We start from the raw sequence: 25440 nt of genomic DNA on the forward strand, positions 1-25440 counted from the left end.
TGTAATTAAACCCTTGTTTAACTGGTTTTATCGAGATGCAAATCTCTTAAGTTTACCCAACGTTTGTTCCTCTCAGCCTAATGTGCCTGTGATCACAGTTACTATTTTTGAGTACAAGATGTGCTGTTAACTGATACAAAAATGTCATTTAACCCCCTGCGTGCTCCTACTCCGAACTAGTTTGTTTATTTCGGAGGTGTTCGCAGTCGGTGTCCCCTTGTCCCCTTTCATCAACCCCCCCTTTCCCCTCCCCCCCCCCCCCCCCCCGGGGCTCGCTGGCCACCGTCCCCTGGGCTGTCCCTTCCGCCGAAGCGCAGGGCTGAGGGTGGCGAGTTGGGTCGCGGCCGCGGAGGCCGGCGCCGGAGCCGCGCATCCCGGCCTGGGGGGCGGGGGAGCCCCCGCCGCCCGCCCCGCTCTCTCCGGGTGCGCGGGGCGCCGCGCTGCCGGCACGTGTGTGCGCGTTACATAAAGCACCGCTACAGCGGGCGGGGGGCGAAACCGGCGTAAGCGCACGCTCCGGCGGGTCGGTGGGAGCCTGCGGCGGCTCGCTTTTGGGAGAGCGGGGGAGGGAAGGCGTGGGGGGCACTTTCTGCCTTCCTCCTGACTTTCTGGGTTTGTTTAAACATCATTTCGTTTCTACGCTTAGTCCTGCTAACTCTGGTAAGAACGAGTTAAGTTCTTGGAGATCACATTGCGGACCATCTTGTTGGTTTGCAGGTCCCCCAGTGGCTGTTGGCATGAACATAGACATTGCCAGTATAGATATGGTCTCGGAAGTCAATATGGTGAGTATTTAGGGTTTGGGGCTGGCTGCTCTCTGAGGAGGTGGCCGTCGCTTCCCCTGCCAAGGCGGAGCGGTGCCCGCGGGCTTGCGGGGACCCGGCGCGGCCTCCTGGCCCGGGGAGGAGCACGCCGCCTCCTAGAGGGTCGGCTGGGGGAGGCGGGAGGAGGGTCGTGTTTCCCCCCGCCAGCGGTGGTGGAGCCGGGAGCCCCGGGGCGGCAGCGCCGGCCCCAAGCGGGGCTCCTCCGGCGGCGCTCCCCAGCCGCTGCCCGCGCGGCAGCGCCGTGCCGCGAGCAAGGGCGCCCCCTGCCGGCCGCGCGCCCGCACGGCACCCCACCGCCACCTGGCCGCGCTGCCGCTCCGCGGGGCGCCGCGCGGAGGGCTCCGCTCCCGCCCACCCGCCCGCGGGGCCGCGCCTCGCCCCGGCTCCACCTCTTCGGGTTCATGGGGAAATGGACTCGAGGTGTTAGTGGCAATCTCGGTTTCTATGTCTCTTTCATTTTTTGTTGTGATATTAATAATTTGCCGTTTTGTCCTAACACTGCACTTTTGATTAAAAAAACAACCAAACAAAAAAGGGGTTTTTACTTCTGTGTGTATCCAAAGCTTCCCAATTTTTTTTGTAGCCAGTCAGTATTTTGGATGGTCATGTCCGAGTCAATGATTTTACAAGTTTAATTTTTCAAGATGTTTGTCTCTTACCTAAGTGGTTTGAACTGAATGTGCTCCAATGCTGAACTTGTTCATAGCGTAACAACTCAACACTTTATGTTTTGCTTTCATTACCTGGGAGACTAATGAAGTATGGGAGAAAATTGAAGAAGTCTCAGATTCATACTGTAGAAGAACCTGTTCTTGGGTTAATTAAGCTGTTCTAAAACTTTTCATATTTGGAAATGTTTGGGGTCAAGTTTTGAAGTTTTTATCTTAACTTACATCTTGTTTGATTGAGGACACACGCTTTGGCCTAATACTCTTAGGGTCTTATACAAGAAGGATAAAATAAAGACACTGAAGTGTTGTAGCAGCAAGTGATAGCAAATAAATGTGTTTTTGTGAAATATTTGTTATTAGTGATAGAGGTTTACTGTTTGAAACAAACTTTCCATTCATGAAGAAGTTGTAAAGAAACCTTTCTAAATACAAATGTGATTTTATGGATACTGATGTAGCTGTAATGATGTATTCAAAAATAATATTTTGAAAGTTATCAGTTGTGTTAATATGATTCTACTACTAAAATTTTTTGTTTAATTTCTCAGTGGCATGTTTAGGTTCTCAGACATATTGCACTGAATTAATTGGCAAACATTTGTTCTCAAACTGGATACGTTGTATGATATACAGGAGTTTTTTCATAATGTAAAGTATAGGCTTGGCCTAATTTGAAGATGACATTACTGGTGGTTTTACTGTGAGACTGGGAGGTCTTGGTGACAGGAAGCTCGATACCGCTCTTTTTCAAGATACCAGAAACACTTAATAATTTCACTTTGAGCAACATTACTTGTGAAATATTTCTAAGTGGCTAAAATGGGCTTCCAGACTTTGTTTCATTAAACTTGTAATTTAGTATTCTACCTTCAGGAGCTTTAAGTGCAAAGAAAGAAAATTGCATTGTGTTTTAAACCACTTGCTTTTCATTAAAAGAACTGTGGGTAGAAGAGAGATGGATGTACAGAGTTGTTTCTGAGACAGCCATGAGCAGTGTGGGAATGCTGAGGGTTTTCTTGATGGAACTGCAATCTACTAGGTCAGTGTTACATCCTTGCACCTCTTCAAAACTGGAAGATAGTGCCAAATGTTTTCTTTTCTTGTGAAAAGATAGTGAAGATTCTTGTGAATCTTCTTTTCTTTGTTTCTTCCAATGATTTTCTAGAAATTTGGTCTCCAATTAAAGGTGATAGCATATCACAATGCTGTGATCTGACACTTGGAGATACCTATAAAACTGAGTGGTATTCTTAGCATTCTGTAGTCAGTTTATTGTGTTTCTATAATAAAATGTTTGACCTTTGTGAGGAAAGTCTTTTCAAACTATCTGCAGAACTCTGGGGACAGGGTGAGGGAACCTACAGGCAGTTTTGTCCCATACATTTGCCTAAAGCATTTAAGCTCTGAGCTTAATTTACTCAAAGAAGATACCTATTTCTTAAAACCAGACATTCATTTTATGGGTTTGTGTGGTTTTTTTTCACTTACAATTTCAGAAGAGATTCCAAACTGAGATTGTTTGCTTCATCTGCTTAGCGGCAAAATGTAACAATTCATTTTACAATGATCTGTATAGCTTAACGAGTGCTTACATACCTTGATAGGCCTGAAATAAACGAGGAGAGAGAGTCATGCAAGCAAACAACAAAATACTTAATATACAAGGTCTTAACTTTTTCCTTTCCAATTCAGCAGAATTGGAGGTAGAAACCAGGAGGAATACCATTGGATGCTAGCTGATGCAAAGCCTTCTGAGACAGAGACACAGAAAGAGTATTTTGGATTTATGGATGTATTTGCTGAACCATAGGCTTGCTGTTGCTTTGCCTGTAGTCACGGCAAACCACTTGAGATAAAGGCAAATCACTGGGGTCATGTATTAACATTAATGGGACCAAACTTTTGCCTTGAGAGGAAGGCTAAACAGTCATAGTTATTTAGCTTGAGATCATTTCTGTTAATTACAACATTAACTTGCTGTAAAATTATCATACTTACATTTCTTTTCTGGTCTTGACACATTCCATCTACCATATATATTTGTGCCTCTCTGCAGGCAGAAGGCTTGTCTCCAGTGTCATGAAGTAAATCATGAAGTTTTTACTATGTTGAACAGGAGAATTTAGAGTCGCTGTTGTAGAAAGTAAGTGTGCCTTTAGGATGTTCAAGAATATTATTTTTCGATTTGAGTTCTTAAAGAGTTGATAAACACTTCACATTGTAACAAACTCCTGGTGTAACAGGCTTTACAGCTGCCTTCCATATATTTCTTCTATGCAACAGATTTGAAACTGTAAGCTGTTTTAACCTTTTGTAGTCAGAACCTTGAACTGGCATATATCTTAGTTTTCATAAAATGGTTTCTAAGTACTGGTACTTGTGAACCTAATTCTTTCCAGCTCTGGGGAACGCACTGAATACACATGAGAAAAGCGAGAGAGAGCTTGAGGCATATGTGGTTGCTGACAAGTGTAGTGACTATTTGGATTTTTTTTTTAATTTTTTTTTTATTTTGCAAAGAAATAATATACATCAGGTAATGATTTTATGCAGGGCAATAACGATTATGGCCAATTCCACTCAAATCTCTGAACTAGGCCCTGCAGTACTGTTGGGTGTATGCTTTATGCTAGTTATACTATAGGATTTTTTTAAGGTTTCTCTTATTCAGGTAACAATGGAAAACAACCATGAAGAGGTGTGAAAGCTACTAAAATGGTATTCCTGGGCTAATTAATTTGATCTTACATAAGATTAGTTGTATTGCAGTGAGTCTAATGCCATGTTCTCAAGATAGTTTCTAGGTGTTTCTTACTGTACTTGAATTTTCTTCTTAGCTTCCTTTTCCTCAGTACTAACCACTCATTGTAAAATACTATTTCCAGAGAGCTTAGTAGTATCTTTTCCGGTTTTTGTTTGCTTGTTGTTTGTTTGTTTGTTTGAAATAAACAAGGCTAGCTGGGCTGTCACATTTCCACATTTTCATCTCGTTAGTTAATTAGTGGAGTAGACCCCTTGACAACAGAGCAACTAAGACTGTTCTCCACTCTAATTTTCTCCCCTTTCCTCTGCGCAGTTCCCTCATAAACTGTTTTTAAAAATTGTTACAGGTTCATTAAGAAGTACAGAAATAAATTTTCTTCCCTAGACACCACTGAAGACTCTGCATAACATGTTGTGCATTTGATATATCTAGATAAGACATGAGGATTTCTATGGATAATGTCGGTCATGTGGTGGTTTTCAATGTCTTGGCTTATTCCCTATTAAATAGGTCAACATTTTCTTTCTCTTTTTCTTCTTTTTTTTTTTTTTCTTCCTTGGTCAGTGGCTATTCTGGGATTCTAGTACAGGATGTCTTGAAAAGAGAGAGAAATGTTCCATGGATATTTATTTATTTATTTATTTTACCCAGGAAATCTATACTTTTTGAAGTAAAAAGTTGTATATTTAATTAAATATAACTATTCGTGCTGTGGGTCAATGAGTGTCTGCAGAGAGAAATCTGAACAGTTTATTTAGTTTAAATGATTTGCTTGCTTATCATTGTACAGATTTTGGCACGTGGGCTCTGCATGTGTACATGGAGTTAAATAGATACAATAGATTGGTTTGTCTTAGTGTGAGCCATTAGGGTTGATTGAGTGCATAATCCTTCCATCAAGTGGGAGCTGGAGAAACAAAGGAGCTGTTACCATCTATCAGGGAAAGGTTTACTTATTAGTATATGCCAAGTTTTACACAACAGAACCTAATAACTTCAGAGCTGGGGGCGGGGCAGGGAAGAAAAAGGCTTTTTAATATTATATTTCACTTCTATATTTGAGACATGCCAAAGTTGCATAAAATACTAAGTATAATATCCATAAATCAGAATAATCTTAGTCTTAAAAAGAGGCACAGCTGTAATCTGCTGATAGACCTCCAACTTTCAGTTGCTTTTGATAATAGAAACCCACTACTGGTTTTCTTAGACTCTCTCCCATTTTCTTGAGGTATTTTCAGTAGGGGACATTAACAAAGCTCAAGAGACATAGGTTTAGATTATGAAAGCAACGAGAGCTGTGTGGCTACTTCTCAAGTAGCAGCAATTATCTTTATGTGTGAAAAGGCAAGAGATGGCTTTTGTTATAAAAAAGAAATGGGGGTTAAGAGGTAAGGAAATAGGATGGAGCTGTTCCAAACAAGAAAACTCAGGCCAAAAGTCCTGGTAAAGAAAAATGAAGAGAGAGAAAATCGTAAAACAGGAAAAAGTGCCCTATATATGCTGGTACAGAAAGAGGTGAGGAAAATGGTTCATGTCAGCAATATCTTCTTTTGTCGATCCATTCCAGTTGTACATGTTGCTGTACATGATCCATAGAGGGAATAAGGATAGGACAGAACTGAAAATGCATTGAAAAGGAAATACTAGAAATATTGGTAAAGTGTTACTTCCCTAATCCTATATACTTCCTGCTGCTGGAGACCATTGGTTTTATTATTTCCCCTGTGTCATAGATGCATGTGCTTTTTCACACAAAATTGCATTTCTCAGTGGACAGTTTGAATTTGGCTGTTGCAGAGCAGGTGATGTATAACTTGGGAGAACTTATTTTACTGAAAGCCCTGTTTCACCAGTTCCTTCAGTTACTGTCTGGGATAACGTCACAAGACCTTTATTTTCGAACTGGAGTAAGTTACATGAGTATAGATTTCCATTTCTTGTTACTATGTCTCCAATTTATGTTTTCCTTTCTTAGCTTTAAGGTACGTAAAAATAAGTAAGAGCTACTGTGTTCAAGTAAAACGTTTATTCTTGAGGACCAAACTGAGTATTCCTACCTGTGGTACGCTACCTGTGGATTGAAGTTTTCATGTTGCTTTTGCTAGAATATATGTAGCCACAGTATGAAACGATTTCTCTAGTTCATATATGCAGGAATGTAGTGAGTTTTTAACTACTTCTATAAGCTAGTTCAGAAGCAGTAATATGTATATTTATGTATGTTATGTGTACCTATGTTATATCTATCTAGAAGCACGACATCATTCTTGTTGTTTCTTTTTAAGGTCAATATAAATGGTTTGTTAATTGGATTGCACTTCTGGTGTGCTACGGTGTTGCAAAACTTTAATCAGTAGAAAATCTTGTTTCATTGGTGGTGATTTTTTTCAAAGCTATCGCTTACTTCAGCAAACCACAGGATGGTTATCAGTAATTTAAAGAGATTGCCTTGGAGGTGATTTGTACAACTAAATAATTATTGCCTTCTTGTTTTCAGAAAGCCTTGACCTATAAATATTTAAGTAATTTGGCTCTTGCCATAGAAGAACAGATATATTTATCTTTAATATCTTTTCTGGGCATTGTCTTGATGCTAAAGCATGGGAATGAACATGAAGTGTACTTTGTTAGTTCCTACTATAGGCTGTTTTATTTCATAACTTCTCTATTGAAAAGCACATAAAATCTTTATAGATGAGCCATGTAGTAGAATGAAAGATTTTTATATTGTGCTCTACAAACTTGTCACAAGTTTAAGATGTTCCAATGGTTGTATTTGTGCTTCTAAGTGACTCTAAAGTCTGTCAGTGCACCATGACTAAATCCTTATTATTCCTCCCTCCCTTTTTTTATCCTCGTACCCCATGCAGCCCTCTGCAAGGTTTATAGTAGAATCTTTAGCATTCAATCATGTTGAAGTACAGTCTTTAATAAGTAACAATTATTTTATTTTTCTAGAAGTAATCCAGATTACTGAAAAGCTCAAAGAGCTGGGACTCTTTAGGCTGGAGAAGAGAAGGCTGAGGAGAGACCTTATCTATGTTTACAAGTACCTAAAGGGTGGGTTGAAGGATGATGGAGCCGGACTCTTTTCAGTGGTTTCCAGCGATAGGATGAGGGGCAACGGGCACGAGCTGGAACATAGGAAGTTCCATTCAAATATAAGGAAAAACTTCTTTACGGTGAGGGTGCCAGAGCCCTGGAACAGGCTGCCCAGGGAGGTTGTGGAGTCCCCTTCTTTGGAGATTTTCAAGCCCCGGCTTGATGCAGTCCTGAGTAATGTGCTCTAGGCAATCCTGCTTTAGCAGGGGAGTTGGATTAGATGATCTCTAGAGGTCCCTTCCAACTCTGACAATTTCTGTGATTTCTGTGAATTTCTGTGATTCCTTGTAGACTTCTAGTGGTTAATACTGTAGGTCTTTGCAAGTGCTTGTATGAATTACGTATGCAAGATTCAGTCCCTTCATTTCAAAGGAGGGTGCTTATCCATGAGGAAATTTTTGAAATGCCTCTTTTAAGTAACGGAAGATAGCATCTTGTTTGTCTTTGCAGTTAAGAACTTTACAGTCAAATGTCTTGAGTTATTAATACTGAAAAATTGGCTACTATGGATGGATGCAATCTGTAATTTAAAAATAAATGAATGTGCATAATTACATTTAAATTGTAAGCATATTGTGGGTTCACAAAAAGATAAACAGGATAGAAACAGCCTTTGTGCTTTATTGTAATTATTCTTATTACACTTCTACAGGGATTCCCACCCCGCTCACATTATTTGACAGCAGTGCTATGTACAATGGACATATAATGGCTAGTATAACACAAGCCCTGCAGGAATAGCGATATTGTGGGCATATTTACAATTATAGTCTTACCTGCACTTAGCATGCTCTCACTTTATAGGTTTTGCCTATGAAGATCTTTGCATGCAAGTTATTGGGCTAAGTATTTTCAAATTGACTAATCAATGCAAAGGTTCTCCCAGACTTGGAATCACATCTGCTACATGTGTCCTTTTTGTATGAGTTTTGCAAACAAGTATGTCAATACTCCCCAATCAAAATGAAAATTTCTGTTCTAAATATGAAAAGACATTTAGTATTCAGGAGGTTTTTCAGGAGTATTCAGGAGGTATGCAACTGAATATAGAATTTGTGGATCATATTTAACATAGGTTATCGCAGGTCAGATAAAGCATTTCAAGACTGAGCTCTTCTCATGTCCCCAGACTTAAAGAACCAGGAGACTGCTATTTCTGTTTATTTTGAGCTGCTCTTTGCATATCTCCATCAAGGTAAAATCCTATTAGTTCTTATTCTATAAATACTGAGAGAGGGATTCATTTGTTAGTTTTCAAGTAATAATAATTTAGCTATGTAGGAAAAAAAACCAACCCTTCCGAGAGATGTTTTGCATTTCAAGTGGGTGCTGTTGTATTAGATACGGCAGCTCAGAGTATTTCCACTGATTTTCTTACAGACAAACCACTGATTCATTTTGATTGTGCTGAAAGACACAGCTCTATAAATTTTGAACAAGTAGAAGAAAAAAATACAGAAAGTAAGGCCTTGGATGAGGGTAGTATATTAAATTTTCTGAATGAATGCATATTAAAAAAAAATAATCCAGCTGCTTGAAGTGGTAAGTCCTTGTTCCAGTGCTTGCTCTCTGGAAAACTTCTTATTTCTTTTCTTCTTTAATGAATAGGCATTTCCATTAACTAAGCAACTCTGTGAAAATTGATTAAAAAACCAGAATTTGCATTCACAGTTGGGTGTCCTGATTGCAGCTCTTGAATGTCTCTTTCCCATGGTCATGAGTTTTGAATTCTTTACCGCATAGTAGGTTGGGTGTAGTGAACCTCTATTCTAGATAGCTTATTAGCCTATGGTGGTTGTGAATGGAAGTATTTAGGTTACAGAGGACCAGGAACGGAGGTCTTTCATGTGATGGATTAACCTATGAAGGGCTGCTAACACTTCTTTACCTTCTCCTCTGTAGCTGGAAATGTTTTTGAATTACAGTAGCCACGAGTTGCTGTTATGTTAGGCATAACTTAAGTATATCTGCTTTATCTACTTCTTTAAATGTTGTAGACCTGTCTGAATGACCTTAAGTAGAAACAACCTGCTTGCTCACCTGGAACAGCTCCATGCTGAATAGAAGTGCAGTACACATCTCTGGGAACTGGGAAACTAAGTAGTCAAAATGACGGAAACTTGTGAATGTAACCTTTTCCAGAGATGAAAAAGTTGTTTTCGATTGACATAGGGCAACGGACCCTAATGTGAAAAGTGTCCTAAATGTTTTTTTTTAGATATCACCCTTGAAGAAAAATGGGGTAGAAAGTGTAGAATTAGATAAAGGTCATGCTAAACCCATTTGAGATGAGAAGAAGGTCTTTCATATATTTTCATATTTTGGGATGTCTAAGAACTGTGACTCTTCCGATTTAGATTTTCAGAAGTGTTTCTCATTCAACTTCTTCCATTGCATATGGCCGTGAAGTAGCCAGAAGTTCCTGTTGCCTTCAAGGTACTGGAGGCATTTATTTTTTTTTGTCGGTGAAACTACCTATTAAAATACCTAATAATTAAGTGTCTGAATTGGATACGGAAGCTTTTTGAAAAACTATTCACTGCCATGGATGCACAGCCTCTTTGAAAATCTGGTCCTAATTTTTACTGTAGATTAATTTTTATATTTTCTTTTTAATGGAAGTTTAAGTTGTTTTTTAATACTTGGAACAGAGATCCTTTCTGCTTAACTGAATAGAATTAGTGCTCAAATTTGTTATTCTCTCTGTAGGCCTTAAAAGGGTATTTTGTTAAAAATATACAAACTTAATTGGATCCATTTAGTAAAAGTAGTAAAATATTGTTAATTCCTTATGGTCCATAAGGGTAAATGTGTGTTGTCATTTGCATAAGTTATTACCCAATAGTCCAGAAGTTGTTATAGTCCATTGTGCAATCCATATTTGTTTCTTCTATAAAGTGTATTTTTGAGTTAACAGACCCTGCAGCTCTAGAGGAGTTGTAGAGCGTTGTGGATTTTTTTTTTTTTAATCTTTCAAGGACTGCTGACCCAATAGGCTCTGTTGGCACTCTCGGGGGTGTCAGGGTAACAATGTTACTCCATGTTTGACAAGATGTGCACTGAAGGAGTTGTAAAATTTAAGTAAAACAAAATTAGTTTGAAGGTCCAGTAGACTGAGTTTCTAAATTAAATAATTTAGGAGTGTAACTTTTTTATTATTCCTTATTATGAAATGATTTATACTTTTAGATAACATACAGGGAAGAAGGAAATAGGATTAAACAAATATGGGTATCATGTTTACAAATGAAAAGCAGCATTTTGCAATTAATTACATCATTGTCTCATGTAAGTCCAGAAATGACCAAAGAAATCTTTTAAGCAGTCTGAAATCTTCCTAAAAGTTATGTGAAAGCTCAATCTGTTACACTGTCCTGTTGCTCTTTTTCACTGACATTTTGCAGTGTGAAATGCTTTTAGGAATTCCTCCCTAATAGAATTAGAGATGCAATGTTCATATCTTGTAGCGTATGCTACCTTAGGTTGCTCAGGATAAAATGCTTAGCAACCTAAGTAGATAGAAAAATGACTTGCAAAATTCCTTTTTTTCAATTTTGAAAGAAGCCTTTTCAAAGGTGTTGGAACGTTTACTGAGTGAAGCATAGCTGAGACATTTTGTATCAAGTTTCAGTGAAAAATATTATAGCTGATGTACAGTTCTCTAAAAAAAATAGGTTTGTAACGGAAATGCCAGGAAACCCTTAATTATAATCATTCTTTTTAGTGCAAATGCCTAGAAATAAATACAGTTTTCATTGATCTACTATTATGTGACCCAAGCGACCACTTACAGAGGAATCCATAATAGTTCTAGTTAACTGGCTGCACTAAAAAATGCAGTTAAAAGTACCCACCTTTGTGCATAGGCTTTGCAGAATGCTTTTGTGAGCTGAAGTCCCACATGAGACTTGTTTTGAAGTCTTGAAAAGTGTAAATCCGATGCTGATTTTTCCACTGATATTATTTCTGCCCTGTTTTCACAGAAGATTTGTGAGTACTTAAAAGACTTGAAACATAATACAAGATGGCTCCTATCATGTCTCAGACATTAAGTATGAGAGAAGACAGCGTAGTAGCCTCCAAAACTGCTGCTGTGCAATTGGTGCTCTTTTGAAGTGAATGGATCTACTTGGTAGTTCTTATTGGCCGGAAAGTCCTAACACCTTGCTGGCAGCTTTGATTTAAGGATGAGTCCAATCATAGGAAGAGTGTACTTTTTTACTCCTAGGTTTGAGTCTGTACCAAACTTAATGCATTGGTGAGGCAGCATTAGGAGGCTCATGTGGTGCCCACCAGGGCCAAACTTTGCCTGTTGATAAATGGAAGACATCAGTTTATATCAATATCTTTTTGGCATCTTTTCTTATTTTGAGCTAAATGAATAAAAATGAATGTTTTTGTTCTGAATCATAAAATCATCTTGGGTAAGGTAGATGGCAATGCAAAGTCTTAAGTGTAGAATTACATTTTGATTAGCTTTTTAATTGACTTGACTTTTTGAGAACACAATGACGTATGAACTTCTGATATGGCATTTGACAGTTTAGAGATAGACATCTATGCTACAATAATATGCTGACCAGATAACAGTTTTGTTAAAGCATGAAGGCAGCAATTATTTAATAAAGATTCAGAATGAGAAATTTCAATCAAAATTGCTGCTCTTCTATATGAAAAGGTTTTAGTTTAATCAATTTTATGGGGAAACAGTTGTTTTTGTATAGAAGTATTTCATATATATGTAACTTAAATTATCTCGAGTTAAACTTTTTGAAAACAAAGTATGTGTACGTATGTTTTCTCATTAAGTAATTCATACCAAAGAACATTTTCAAATGGAGCATGTAGTACTGGTGGTAGGTAAAACTATTGTTTGTTTTTTCTTTTTTAATTTTAAATAGTTTTCATTTATTCCTTTCGGTATCCATTAGCAAATTATATTGGAAAAAAAAGCATTTATTTCAAACTGGTTATCATATATAGTTAAATAATATATTGACTACAACATACATGATCTTTTTAACTTTATAGGTGTTAGGAACCAAAATGTTATTTAGTTGGAGACAGTAATTCTTCCACTTTCCTCAGTTTCTATCTGATAAGATACCACAGCTAGTAGTGTTTTGGTGGTTTTTGTGGGGTTTTCTTTTTTCCTTTTCTGTCCATACTCTGCTGTGCTTTCTTGATGAATGACATACAGCCATGTTCTTACATCACCATCTTAGAAGTGAATCCCTGTATGCTTGTGGCTGTTTGTGACTCAGTAGTAAAATTGCTGTTTGGCTTTTGGAAATTGTTTCTTGGAGTTCTGTGCTTGAGAAGCATTTGCTGTCAAAAGAAACATGTCACTGTGTTGTTTGGCTGGTGTGGACCCAGAGGGTTCTCCCTCTGCCACTTCGAAATTTACTGTTCGGAACTGCAGAATGTCATACTAGAAATGATGTGATGAAACCACAGTATCGAGATTCAGTTCAAATATTAGCCAAAGCTTTTAGTAGTACAAATACTGGAGAGCTGAAATTGATGGTTTATCTTATTCCTAAAGAACCACTATGATTTCATTGGAAAGGTTATTGGTCTAGTTGATTCTACCTTGCGAGAAAAGGAAGGAGTGAGAAATGCACAGCAGGGATTCTACATCATAAATACATCACTTCATTACAGTTAGCATTCTAAACAAAAATCTTTGTTTATTTTGAATGATGCCTTAAATGAGAAGGAACTGTGTTTGGGTAGCCTTGATTATGAAATAAAGGGGTGAGCCAATATCTGCATTGCACCATATTAGGTAATGGAGAACTGAATATTAAATAGATTTTTATAGATTAATACTATTAATGCACTGTTAATGCACAAATTAATGCTGTTTAATAGCTCAGATGATAAACGACAAACTGCTTACTCAGGCTTGAAATCAGCCTGTTTTGCACAAATTGAAAAATAATTCTGTATATGTGATGGGCAAATTGGGAAAATAATGTTATAACATATCAACAGAATAGCCAAATTGAATTATTTTTGTATGACTCGGATATTTACCTTAAATTTTGATTTTTGCCTCTAAAATCATTCTGCCTCAAAAAGGTATCCTTTCCTTTCTTTACCTCTTTTTTTCTTCAAGGTAAGGAAAACCACAGTTAAGCTTATGTAACAGTAGCCATTAAAGAAACCCAAACAACCCCAAAAACTCAAAACCCAAAACAGACATTCTTCTCTGTGTAGACATATAGCAAGATCACATTTCTTTAATTGCTGGTTTTTATTTCTTTAGCCCTAGTTAGAAAGCAGGTGACAAGGAGGAAAGTTTGGTTTGAGAAGGCAGAAAGGCAAAATCTTGAACAAGGGGATCTGAGAGGAATAAGCACATATAGAAGTAGGTCTGGTTCTATAGTATAGCAGGATGGAGTTTTCTGTAGCATGGAGTTTATGAAAACAAACTTTATTTTACATTTCTGAGAATTGTGATAGGTATGTGAGCTGTACGAAAGCAATAAGAGCAAAAGTAATTTCAGCAGTTAAATGGCAGTATTTACATGTATTGAATTGTTTGATTTATTTATGGTGGTATATATAGTCATATGGTAATGTATCATAAGAAATTATTTTGTACAGCTTAAACATTTTTTTGCATTCATGAACCTAGAAGGACTCAAGTTCTTTAAATTTTTATGTGCTACATCATCAAGGTAATGGCGTTTAGCTGTGTTTGTGATTGTATCAGATTCCCAGATATAGCCTAGGAGAAATTTTTTTGACAATAGAGAACCTATACTATGGCCTGAAATGGGGGAGAGAGTAATTTTGCTCCTAAAAGTGATTCTTCTCTTTTCTTTCAGATCGTAGTTTAACTGATTTTAAAAATTATTATTATTATTTAAAACTATTGAGGGATGATGTCTAGTACCTTTACCAGACACTGTGGTCAGTACATTAGGGAAGACCACATAAATTTAGTGATTTGCATATGTTATTAATGTGTAATTACCTTACAATTTTAGCCTTACTTTCAGTATGTATTTGAGACGTCTAGCACATCTATTTCCAGCATGTGTCTATACTACAGTCAGGTGATTCTGGTTTGGTTTTTTTTTTTTTGAATACACCACTTCTTACTCACAACTTCCATCTTGAGTTAAAGCACCCTTAACTGAATCATCAATCTGCTCTTGAATTGCCAATAATATCAAATCTATGAAACGTATAGTTGGTTTTGAATTTGAAACATTAATTTGCTTTGTAATGTCTGCTGTATAACCGAGGGCTTATTTAAATTCATCTTAAAAAGGTACACCTGAGATTGTATTTTAATTGGTATATGCTGCTCTTCCATTGTGCCCCTGTTTTGCATGGTTACATGACATTTTCTTGAGAATTGTGGGCTTTAAATTTTTTTTTCCCCCTTGTGCAGTAGTCCAGTTGTAAGCTTCCCACCTCCTTGACTTTTTTCATATGCTACTGTATCCTTTTGCTGAAGGATTGTAAACCATGACATAATTTGTTCCTTCCCACCTGCCCAGTCTCTAGTTTAGCTTGGGTCCACATTATTGCAGGCAGCATGTCTGGGAGCCCATTCTGCATTTTGAAAACAGCCTTTTTTTCTTACTGATTATAGAATGAATCTAGGGAAGGGTAGTCTCCTGGAGTAACGTCAGCCCTTGTGACTTTTATGCCCTTCATGAATTTTCCAGTCATATTTTTACTTACAGTGTGGCAACAACAATGTTGGGTAATACAGGCACACAAATAATGTATGCACGAAAGCTGAAATGCATTCATGGACTTCTTTGTATCATCAGCTGAAGTGCAAACCTCTCCTCATCACAGCTGACCTGTTTCTCCACTGATTCATCTTGTTCCAGCTGTTTGTTGTTCATTGATTTCTGTCAGTTTGGCCTGACTCTGTGGAGCTTGTTTCTCCTTCTTCCCCTTGTATGCATGTGTAACAGTTCCCACTCATTCAGCTCCCCAGGTCTGTTACATTTATTCTGGTTGATACAGTAAAACGGTTGAGGATTAATGGGTCAGCATGTGTGAGCATGTTCACAAACAAAAAATTTGAAGTTGAATTTGTAGTGTGTAAATGTCTGACCGTCGGCCTTAATCTAGCTGGCACTGCTTTTGTATGATGAGACTCACTGCAGCAATAATGACAACCTGAGTGCTTACCAAGATTCAAAAGAAAAATTCTGTATGTTCTGTGCTCACATCCTCATTTGCTGAGGACACGTATAAGACATAAGCATGTGCTAGAAGTTAAGCTTGTAAGTGTTTTGCTGAACAGTGTCCTTTCGATCATCCCGGCTTCAGTCTGTGGAATTGAATATAGCTCGGAGTGGGGGAGTTTTCTATTGTAACTAATGGTAATGTCATAAACAGGATTATGGCTTGAGTTGTAAGTAGCAGATCAGACAACCATCAAGAGAGAAAATCTGTTTTCCAGCAAATATTCTCAGTGATAAAGAATCTTAGGAGAGAAAGATAAAATGTGATATATAGGCAGAATTGTTTCTATGCAGAATATTTTTTCCAAATTTCCCTTGAGGCATCAGCTGTTCTCTGAATATCCCAGAAGTTCGTTGTGCTTCTGATCAGCTTCCCACACATTCTCACCCACACCACTTTGCTGTGTCATCTTGATGTCATTTTTAAATACTAACAAAAGAAGCATTTTGTTTATAACGCAGAAATAAAAATCTTGAGAGGGGAAAGAATGTCATTTGTATGTTATTTTAGCAGATCAAAGCTGACTCATGAGTAGCAAATATGAAATAAAGTAATTAATGTATTTGAAATTCACAATTCCTGAGTTAAGGATTTGTTTAAGAACTACTTTGATTGTAATCATCAGATTTCATAGACTTTTTTCATATGGTTGGTATTATTTTTAGAGAGTTTGCCTTGCTGCAAAATATTACATTTAGAATATATAACAGCATAGCAATTTGTGAAATGAGGTATAACTAGTGCTTTAAATAATTGAGTGTGCTACATTGAACAGTGGCCAGATATACTGGAGGCCAAGTGGGAATACAGAAAACCTTTCTCTGGGGGGAGGAGGGAAAGCTATGATATAATTTACTTGGCATGGGAAGTTTTAGTCAAGCCTTGTCATTTACTGCCTTTGTGGTGTCCTGGTATAGCAAGTTACTACAAAAACCAGAAATATGTTATTGCCACTGTTGCAGGCAAGCAGTCCTCCAAGTTATCATTTGCACAAAACCTAAAAATTTTAAAGATGACTGAATTTGCACCGTGTAGTCTCTTGGAACTGCAAGGTGAAAAAATTAGTCTTTGAGAGGTCAGTGAAGCTTGAAGCGGTTTCTTCCAGGGAAAAGGGAGAAGGGTGTTGATTTTGGGGTGAGGGCTTGATCTTGGTGGCACAACATAACAAAAGTCTTAAAGAAAAGGAAAAAAATATTCCAATTGTGTGTGGAAATCACTGGCAGTATATGAAAAGCAACAGGAGAAAAATTTTTTGTATTTACTATATCACATAACAGTAGAACAAGTGCTCTATCATATCTCTCCTGTACATTTCTAGGCAAAAATCAGTCTAGTTTTAGATTTGTTATTTAATATTTTTCTGAACAAACAAAATACTTATCTCCATTTTTTGTTGGCTATCAGGGAAACTCGGTTGGGATTTTGATTGAACTAGGGTGCTTTTGAGATATTTGAAGTTAAGTCCTCCATGACTATCTAGACAAAAAGACTGCTTACATTTGAATTAAGATTTAATTCAATTTATGTAGAAGTTGACTGAATTTTTTAATTTTTGCTTGACAGTATAATGTGTTTCTTCACATGTGGCATAATAAGAGCTTCCAAATCGTGGGGTATGTAGTGCTACAGTCAGTAGCCCTTGTAACGACCCCATTGCGGTCAGGCAAAGATCTTGTGCTCAGAGGAGATGAACTGCAATTTTTGTCTCAAAGTGGTAACCAATAGTCTAGCTCCCCTGCTATCTGAAGATTACTTTTAAAATGTGCATAAAAGCTTCTACAAAAACAAGAGAAACATTGTGTGGCTGTCACTAAGTGCAGTGCTTTATGACAAACTTTACTTCTGAAGCTCATTGATGAGCAAAGGGTTTCCAGAACCAGTGGTAGTGTAGTGCAATCTATCCACTGTAGGAACACCTACTGCTAGAGGGGCCAAGTTTTTTCCCCACTTGGATTATGTTTCTGTATTTAAAAGCAAACAAACAAAACCAACAAGAGTTCAGATAAAAGTATTTATCTTCCAGTAATCTTAGAACATGCCTAAGTCTATGACTTACAAAGGTAAAATGGCTGGAGTTACTAAATTTTATGGGCAGAGTTTTATTGATGTGTGGTAGATGTATTTTTTTTCCTTCCTCTTTGCTTTTGTAGTTATATTCTTGATATTAAGAGAACATGAGACTTAAATGAACTGATATAAAAAGCAATGGTGTGATAGAGAATGAAGGTTTTGATTAATTCCTTTGATCTGAAGACCTCAAAGGTCATTCCTCATGAATTTGAGCATGATGTTAAGCCTTGGAACTATCTGTTGAGTTAGACTGATGTTATAGTAATCTGTTGTTTCCCAGTTTCAAATGCATCCATCTAAAATCTGGCATACTAAACACCGGTTGACCTTCTACAGCTGGTTAAGGTGAGAGGGGCCAGTGGCTTTTTGTTTCCTTTCATTTTATCCTTATATCTACTTAAAAGAAAGAAGTGGAGAGAGAATGAAGCAAACTCATTACAGTAACTATGAATGGACATTAACTGTAATGTCTATTGCCTTTTCAATTAATTATCTAATTATCATTGTCTTAACATATGATAAAAAGTTTAAAAATATTGTGCAGGAAGGCCTCTCAATCCTACCAAACTGTTACCAATCCTGTTTAACAGAAGGGTGAATTAGCTTCTTTGTTAGACTTTTAACAACATCACTGTGTTAATCATCTGAATAGTAGAAGCTTATGCGAGAGCAGACTTTTCTCTGATGGTGGAGCTCCACTATCTCTTGTGCCTGGCTCTCAAGGCAGTATAAGATACTTATATCTTTAAGCGATGTGGAGCAATGGTGCTGTTCACTGTATCACCTCTGTACACCTCTGACACAGCATTTTACACAAGTGGCTAAATTATCAATGAGACTTCAGTTTTGTGGTTGCATACCATTATTACTGACTTTAGAAAATTTTCCCTACCTCTAGCACTTAAGTTACAAGAATTAACAATAAATATTTTTCTTCTAAAAGTATTGATTGCTAATTCACACCTGGAATTTACATAGATCGTTATTCATGAAGGTAAGAACAGTTGCCATATTGCTTCTGTCTCAAGTGAAGTCTTCACCAGCAGAAAAGGATTGCTATGTTGGGCTGTTTTCCCTCATGTTTTCTAAATATAACTCAACAGCAGTCTGGTTTCTGAAGCCATCTGCATTAATATGTCTAGAGAAAATAAAATATCATATTAGTCATTTATTTTATAAGTGAGCATAGCTTGGCAAAAATTAAATCAATTCTTTGTAAGGACATACCCTATTAAGTAAAGACAAAGTTCTTAATGTGCTACAGCATAGAGATTTTATGAGACTAGTGATTGTGCTTGTCTCCTGTGTCTAGGCACCCAACTGTGGAGGCACTTTCACAATGGTTTTTTTTAAGACCTGGTTTTGAGAGAGTAGTAATTACTCACCTTCCTCTGAGATTTTTCACTTCCTCTGTTTTCAGCCTAAAGCATTGCCTGATAGGAAAAGGGTAATGATTTGTCTAAAAGAGAACCAGAGTAACACGAGGGAAGGAGGTTTAAAGTGAACGGGTGTAACTCAGGCAAACCAATTGTTCCAGCGTAACAGCAGTATCAGCTTTCCTTAATTATTGTCTTTATGAAAACAGCCTTTTAAAGTGACACAAGCAAAATAAAATAACCAGCATTCATCTTATCGGTAATGTTGCTAATGTTTTTCTTTATACTCATTTTTTTCTATCCTTTCTTTGGTTTGTTGCCTTCGTATGTTTGTTTGTAGTGATAAATCATAATCAAACCTTTCTTATCGTTCAGACCTACAAAGGTATTCACAAAAGGGTGACCGTTTAAAAGTGGCATTCCTTGAGTTACCATCACTAAGATTTTATAGGTATACTGTTCAGTATTCCTCTCTTCCACTAGAAAAGGTTATGCTGTCATTACATTGTGAACCAAAACTGTGGGCTGCAGCTCTTCCAGGAATCTGTCTGCTTGACAGTGACACACTATATCCTCAGTATGATCTCTTTGCCCAGTCCTCCATGCATTGCTGCTATTACTCTGCATCCCTTTGTATTTGTGTGGTGTTTTTTTTCTGTTTGATTTTTGGGTCCATCTTACCTATACTCTTTCTTTTCTGAATTAAGGTGTGGCAATAGCAACAGATTACTTCACGTGATTTATGGTTAAGCACTGGGAGGAAACTTTATTGTTGCTACTTCTGTTATTTACTTGGTTGTTTTTGTTTGTTTGTTTGTTTTTGAGGAGGTGGCAGTGTTGTTTCTGTTTTGTTTTAAACTCAAGTATATTTCTGGAGATAATTGTAGTATTTATAATGATGGGAAACAATTCTTTATGAACCTGTATGTTCTTTATAGTAACTAATGTTACAGTAGAGGCGGTTTGACTTACAAAAGCTCAGGACTGTTAATGTCTTCCTCTTTAGGCATCTCTAGCAGCTTTCTCTGGAGGCTGTACAGTCTGGCTGCATATGCCCTTTTTTGATTAAAACTTAAGATTTTCATTCGAGTATCAAATTGACAGTTATAACAGTCTTTAGACAGTATATAAGACCTTTGGCTCTATGTGTGTTTATCCACAAACTTTGACTTGTTGATTATTTTAAAAGATCTGAAATAATAATATAATAACTTCTGCAGTGACTGCCTTTAAAAAGTCATCACTTACTGATGATGTCCATACAGTGGTAACTGAGCTAGCACTTCTGTATATTTGGAAGTAAACACTCCAAAATATCATTGAGTACTAACTCCAGGTAAATGCTGCTTTTCCATTTATGATGCTTATAATGCACACATTTTTATCTATTCTATGTAGATAAAGTTTGGAGTTTTTATAAAACACACGCTGTTTGTTATCGGTTTTCCTTTTGTATCTTTATAGATTTCCTTTAGAAGAATATCAGTCTGTGGCCTAGGGAAGAAGGAAATATGACTAGGATACAGAGTGAAATCCTCTGGGCTGAGAAAATAATCTGTGAAGGGTGATTTTAGTGCATCATGTATTGGAGCATCTCAGTGCTGTCGTGGGATTCCTCTCAGTTCTGGAAAAAAAAAAAGAAAAAAAAAGCCTTTGAATATATGAATATAGGAGCTGAACCCGTTTCCTTTAGCCATATTCCTGCTGTCAATCCTGTGTAGCTTGAACAGCAAACTAAATGAGTGGTCTAGTTAACTTTAAATGTCTAAGTTTGAACTTCTGTCCTGACTCTAGGCTGTCCATAGCACAGAGGGAATCAGTAACATAATACTTGTTTTGTTAACTAAAAAGTAGTGACAGTAATACTTAGTTTAAATGCTACTGTGAGTGTTCTTTAGTCGGTGTTCACAGAAGACAGGATAACGTACTAAGTACTACTAACACATAATTATTTGTTAACAGTTTCTCCAGGTACTGTTAACCTATTTTTCTTAACAGCTTGTTTTAACTTTTTTTCCTTAATGCTTCCCAAACCTTTATTACTGAACAAAAACAGAGAAACAAAAAAGTAGGATAAAAGCATTAAGAATGAATGTTAAAAACACTTCTGTATTCCTGTGACTACCCAGTGCTTTGAGAATTTTAGTAGAGTACCCATTCATACTGCCTGTAAGAAAGCAGATCCAGCAGCAAAGAATGTGAGAACACCTGGAGTGCAAGCCGAGTACGTAGGTCAACAAATGATGGTTAAGTTGTTGCTTAAAAATGGTACAAGTTAAGGATAGCTGTTGAGCCTTACTTCTGAAGGTTTATTTTCAAGTCTTTGTTGTTGTTGTTCAGTGATTTAATTTATCTTTCAAGTTGCCGTGAGAACATAATTTTCACCTTCAGCAGCTTTCCAGATGCCTTTATCCTATGGCTAAGGTAATTTTATTGATCTTATTAACGTGCATCAGAAAGCATGATCACAGCTACCTTTGTTACACTGGGAGCAACATGTCTTGAGAGACACTTGGAATAAAGGATAATGTGCCTTTAATGTCAGAATGTTATTTATCAAGAGAAGAGAGTTTTTATTTAAATTTTTGTAAAGCTCTGAATATGAGATTTTAAAATCCTTTATACCTGTAACTTAGACTTTTTCTTCAGTGCAGTCTGAGGTTATTCTCATGCTAGTAACAGGCAAGTCAGAGTGGTCTAGAAGGCATGTATGTGTCTTTGATGGAGTACTTTATTATATGTTTAAGTGTATTAGGTTGTATGAAAAGAGGAACTGTGAAGTGAATGAGGGAATTCAGACAAGTAATAATGGACATGTAAAAGTAATTTGACAAACGTGGCATCTTGATATGTTATTTATGTTTTATTTATTGTTATGCCATGTTATTTTTAGGAGGCTGTCTAAGAGTTAACATACCTGTAAAAATTGAAGTGAATATGGGTAAAATGAGTGTGGTTGCCTGCAGTAGAATCTTATCTGCTTTTCCATGAGTATATTGAAAAGTGTGTTGCTATTATCTTAGTCTTATCCCCCAAATAGAAAATATAGTTGTGCTTTTAAAGTAATTCCAGTTTGGGGTTTAGGGCACTTTAATTATATATGCACACCATAAGTAGGCCTTTAGAGTCATAGCATTATGATGAAGAAAGAGTATGTTCAGGAACATAGTTAAGAAAATCGGAACTACAAAATGTTACTTACAGTTGTGCAATATAGCTGTTGTTACGTTGAGAAGTACCTTGCTTTATATAAATCCTGTTTATGCGAGTAGGCTCTTTTCAGAATTAAATTATATCAAATTCTGATTTCAAGGTATAGCATATATGCTTTATTCCTGTCTTACACATCCACAATCCATAGTATTTTCACTGAGCTAAGGAATGTGTTTCTTTGAATATTTTTTAGCCGACTAATTATCTTCATTAGCTGGGATGTAAAAAAGATTGCATAGCTGTGTGTATATCCATATGAACACATATTTTAATATATAGAAATCAATGCGGGAAATAAATGGAGCTGTACTCCACTTAACAAAAAAAGATAGCTTATTCTTTAAGAATTCCTCAATTATTAGAAAGAAGCCGCTTGAAAAACGGCTTTTTTTTTTTTTACTGTTACAAAAAATAACACCACCAAAAAAGAGCTAAAATGACTAGAACAAGCTAAAATTAGTAACAAGCTAATGGCATGCTTGTTGTTTAGGGCAATGTGCAGCTGACAAGTGAAGTGATGATAGACAGCCCACATGGTTGAAACTAAAGGAAATACTATTTGGCTTCTGTACTGTGGAAACCTCAGTATAACATATATAACGTAATCTCCAGATAAGTTATTGCGCTCCAAACTTCCTCTGGCTCTTTAGACTTGTCGGATAATTCCAAATTTGTACTCCTGATAATATTGTAATTTTCACTGGGAACTGACTTGGTTTTTTCAATCTGTTTTAAGCCCCATGATTTCTCAGGGACCAAGAGCTGTGTGGCATCCTTATGGCACATGCTGGAGATGATGGGAATTGAGCTTCCCAGGAATTACTTCTCACCTCTCAGGACTGAACTGCAGATTGAGGGTAAAGAGGAAAGACAGAAGCATGTAGTATGTTAAAATGCTTTACCTGAAAAGCTCAGTTTTTCGCCACACAATTCAAACTAGTGTTTGCAATGCAATTAAAATTACTGTCATTTAAAAGGACCTTAATTATATGAAAAGGGGAGGTTCAAGAAAGCTTCAGTATCTCATTAATTGCCTTCTGGATTTAAGGTTTGTTTTTTTTTTTTTTTTTAAAAAAAAAAAAACAAACAAAAAACCAAACAACAAACCAAACACAAAAATCTGTAAATTCAAGTGGCTCATATAAGAACAGCAGACTCTTAGTAAAGGACAGTTCCTCTAGACCACAGCTGCATGCCATAATCCACTTCTCAGCATTGGTGTTGACTGATCCCATTTCATAAATAGTCTTCAGGGTAGAAAATCTTGTATTTATTTCTACACTTCACTTTCATAATATCTCAACAGAAATATCTTCCAAGAAAAAAGAATGAAAACAGATGCATCCAAACCTACAAAATACTCCTTTTAGAGCAGCAGCGATTATCATTTATGTCAACTGTTCAGTGTTACTTAGCTGACATTTAGTAGTCAGAAAAGTGCTTTGTTTCTTAATTCTGCTTTTACTTTTTATGACAGTCAGTAAGTCAAGTGAACCAAGAGCAAAAGAAGTGAATGGAGTTGAACAAAGTAAACTGAAATTAGTAACGTCACTTTCTTGCTGTGAGCAATGTATAACTGATTCGTGATATGAGGAGAGTAAGGAGACAGATCTGTTTACAGTTTGCAATCTATTGCTCTATTTATTAATAATTGGTCTTACTGACCACATCAACTGTTATCTTTCTGTTCTTGTGTTTTATTTTATTTGGACATTTTGTAGATGAGGATTTTTTTTTTGAAGTGTTGAATGTGGAGCCCTTCCCTGTCTGGGAAATTCCACCTTTTCCTCTCTGGACGTATGTTTTGTTTATAAATTGGGAGGTATATAGGAGGAATTAAGTCCTTTTTTTTGGTAGAGTATGAAGAATGTGTAACTTGGGTATACTCTAAAGTAAGATCCTGGTTCTCCATTTGTTCTTGCTACCCCTTAGCCAACCTTTCTGAAAAACAAAGAGTTGGCTTTTTGCTTTAAGCTTCTGACTTAGGCTTCTTCTGCAGCTCACCTGCCTTTGCTACCCCACCCTTCTGTATGGGCCTGCTTCCTCACGACTGCTGTCTCCTGTTTGCAGGTGCTTCTGTTTTCTTTCCTGCATCTTCCCTCGCACCTTTGCACAGATAAATTGTTAAGGATTTTCTGATGGGAAATTAGAGTTGTGATTTCCTGAGTATGTGTGTTTTCAAATTTGCACAGTTCTTCTCAGAAGCAGATGAGTAGGCATCTGTGTGTTAGAACCACATAGAGCTTGAGGGTTGAGGTTTCTTCTTTTGAAGTTTGTTATTCTCTTATTTACCTGCTATGTTCTCAACCTTGTTGCATAAACTGCATGTTGAGACAAAAGACATGATGTTGATTTTAAAATGTAAAATATCTCTTCCTTCTACTGTGGGAAACAGTCATTTCTGGAGCATTCTGTTGGACACATAATTGCACATGTTTCTGTTTGTGAGTTTACATTTCAATTCAGGCACACTACAGTAAGTAGAAAATAATCTGCCAATGCTGAAAAGTGCAAAATGGCACTGAGGAAGTCGATTTAAAGAAGTAATTTGAATGAGGAAGCAGGACCTATTTTAGAAGACACAAATAGGTACCTAACAGAGGACATGAGAGAGAGAGGACGAACAAGTGATGTATGGGGAGTCAGCCAGAACTGATGATTTTGTTCAGTGGAGAGAGACAGCTGTAAGTGAAAAAAACAGTGTTTCTGTTAAGATGAAAGTGTGCAAAGATGCAGCTTTGGCAGCTCTAAGCAGATGAACAGTGTGATCTTCAACTGAGGTCTTTTGAGGCAGAAACAATTCTTTTGTTAAGTTTTTGGCCAGTGTCACACCTATCGGGGCTTTAATTTGTTGCCAGAGCTTTTGCATGCTAATTGTAGGCAATAACATTTGTGCAGTTATTGCTGTCAGACTGAGAATCTGAGGCAGTGGTCTTCAGGAAAAGGCATGACTGTGTAACTGTATGGATAAAGCGGTTAATTACAGGCAGATTTTTTTTTTTTTCAGAGCTATCATTACATATCACAATTTAATGTGTAATACTAAGGTGTTTTAAGTCTACACAGAAACATTTAAATGCAGTCATTCAAATGCAGTCATTCATAATAGCAGCAAGGATGCAAAGAAGCATTTGATTACTAGAAGCTAGGAGGTAACAAATGCAAGTCACCTTGCTGTAAGATTCCCAGTGACT

The 25440-nt window shown here is 37.0% G+C and overlaps 1 protein-coding gene across 3 annotated transcripts in view; it reads left to right on the top strand.

Annotated features, from left to right (window-relative positions):
• Positions 1-25440, top strand: part of GABRB2 (gamma-aminobutyric acid type A receptor subunit beta2) — a 154032-nt gene that overhangs the window by 552 nt on the left and 128040 nt on the right. For all 3 annotated transcript variants that reach the window (XM_074155353.1, XM_074155352.1, XM_074155354.1), the window contains exon 3: positions 718-785. In XM_074155353.1, coding sequence (XP_074011454.1) covers positions 718-785 — 68 coding nt within the window. The remainder of the gene's footprint in view (positions 1-717; positions 786-25440) is intronic.

This window comes from Numenius arquata, chromosome 11 (assembly GCF_964106895.1).
Source record: "Numenius arquata chromosome 11, bNumArq3.hap1.1, whole genome shotgun sequence".
Taxonomy (NCBI): Eukaryota; Metazoa; Chordata; class Aves; order Charadriiformes; family Scolopacidae; genus Numenius; species Numenius arquata.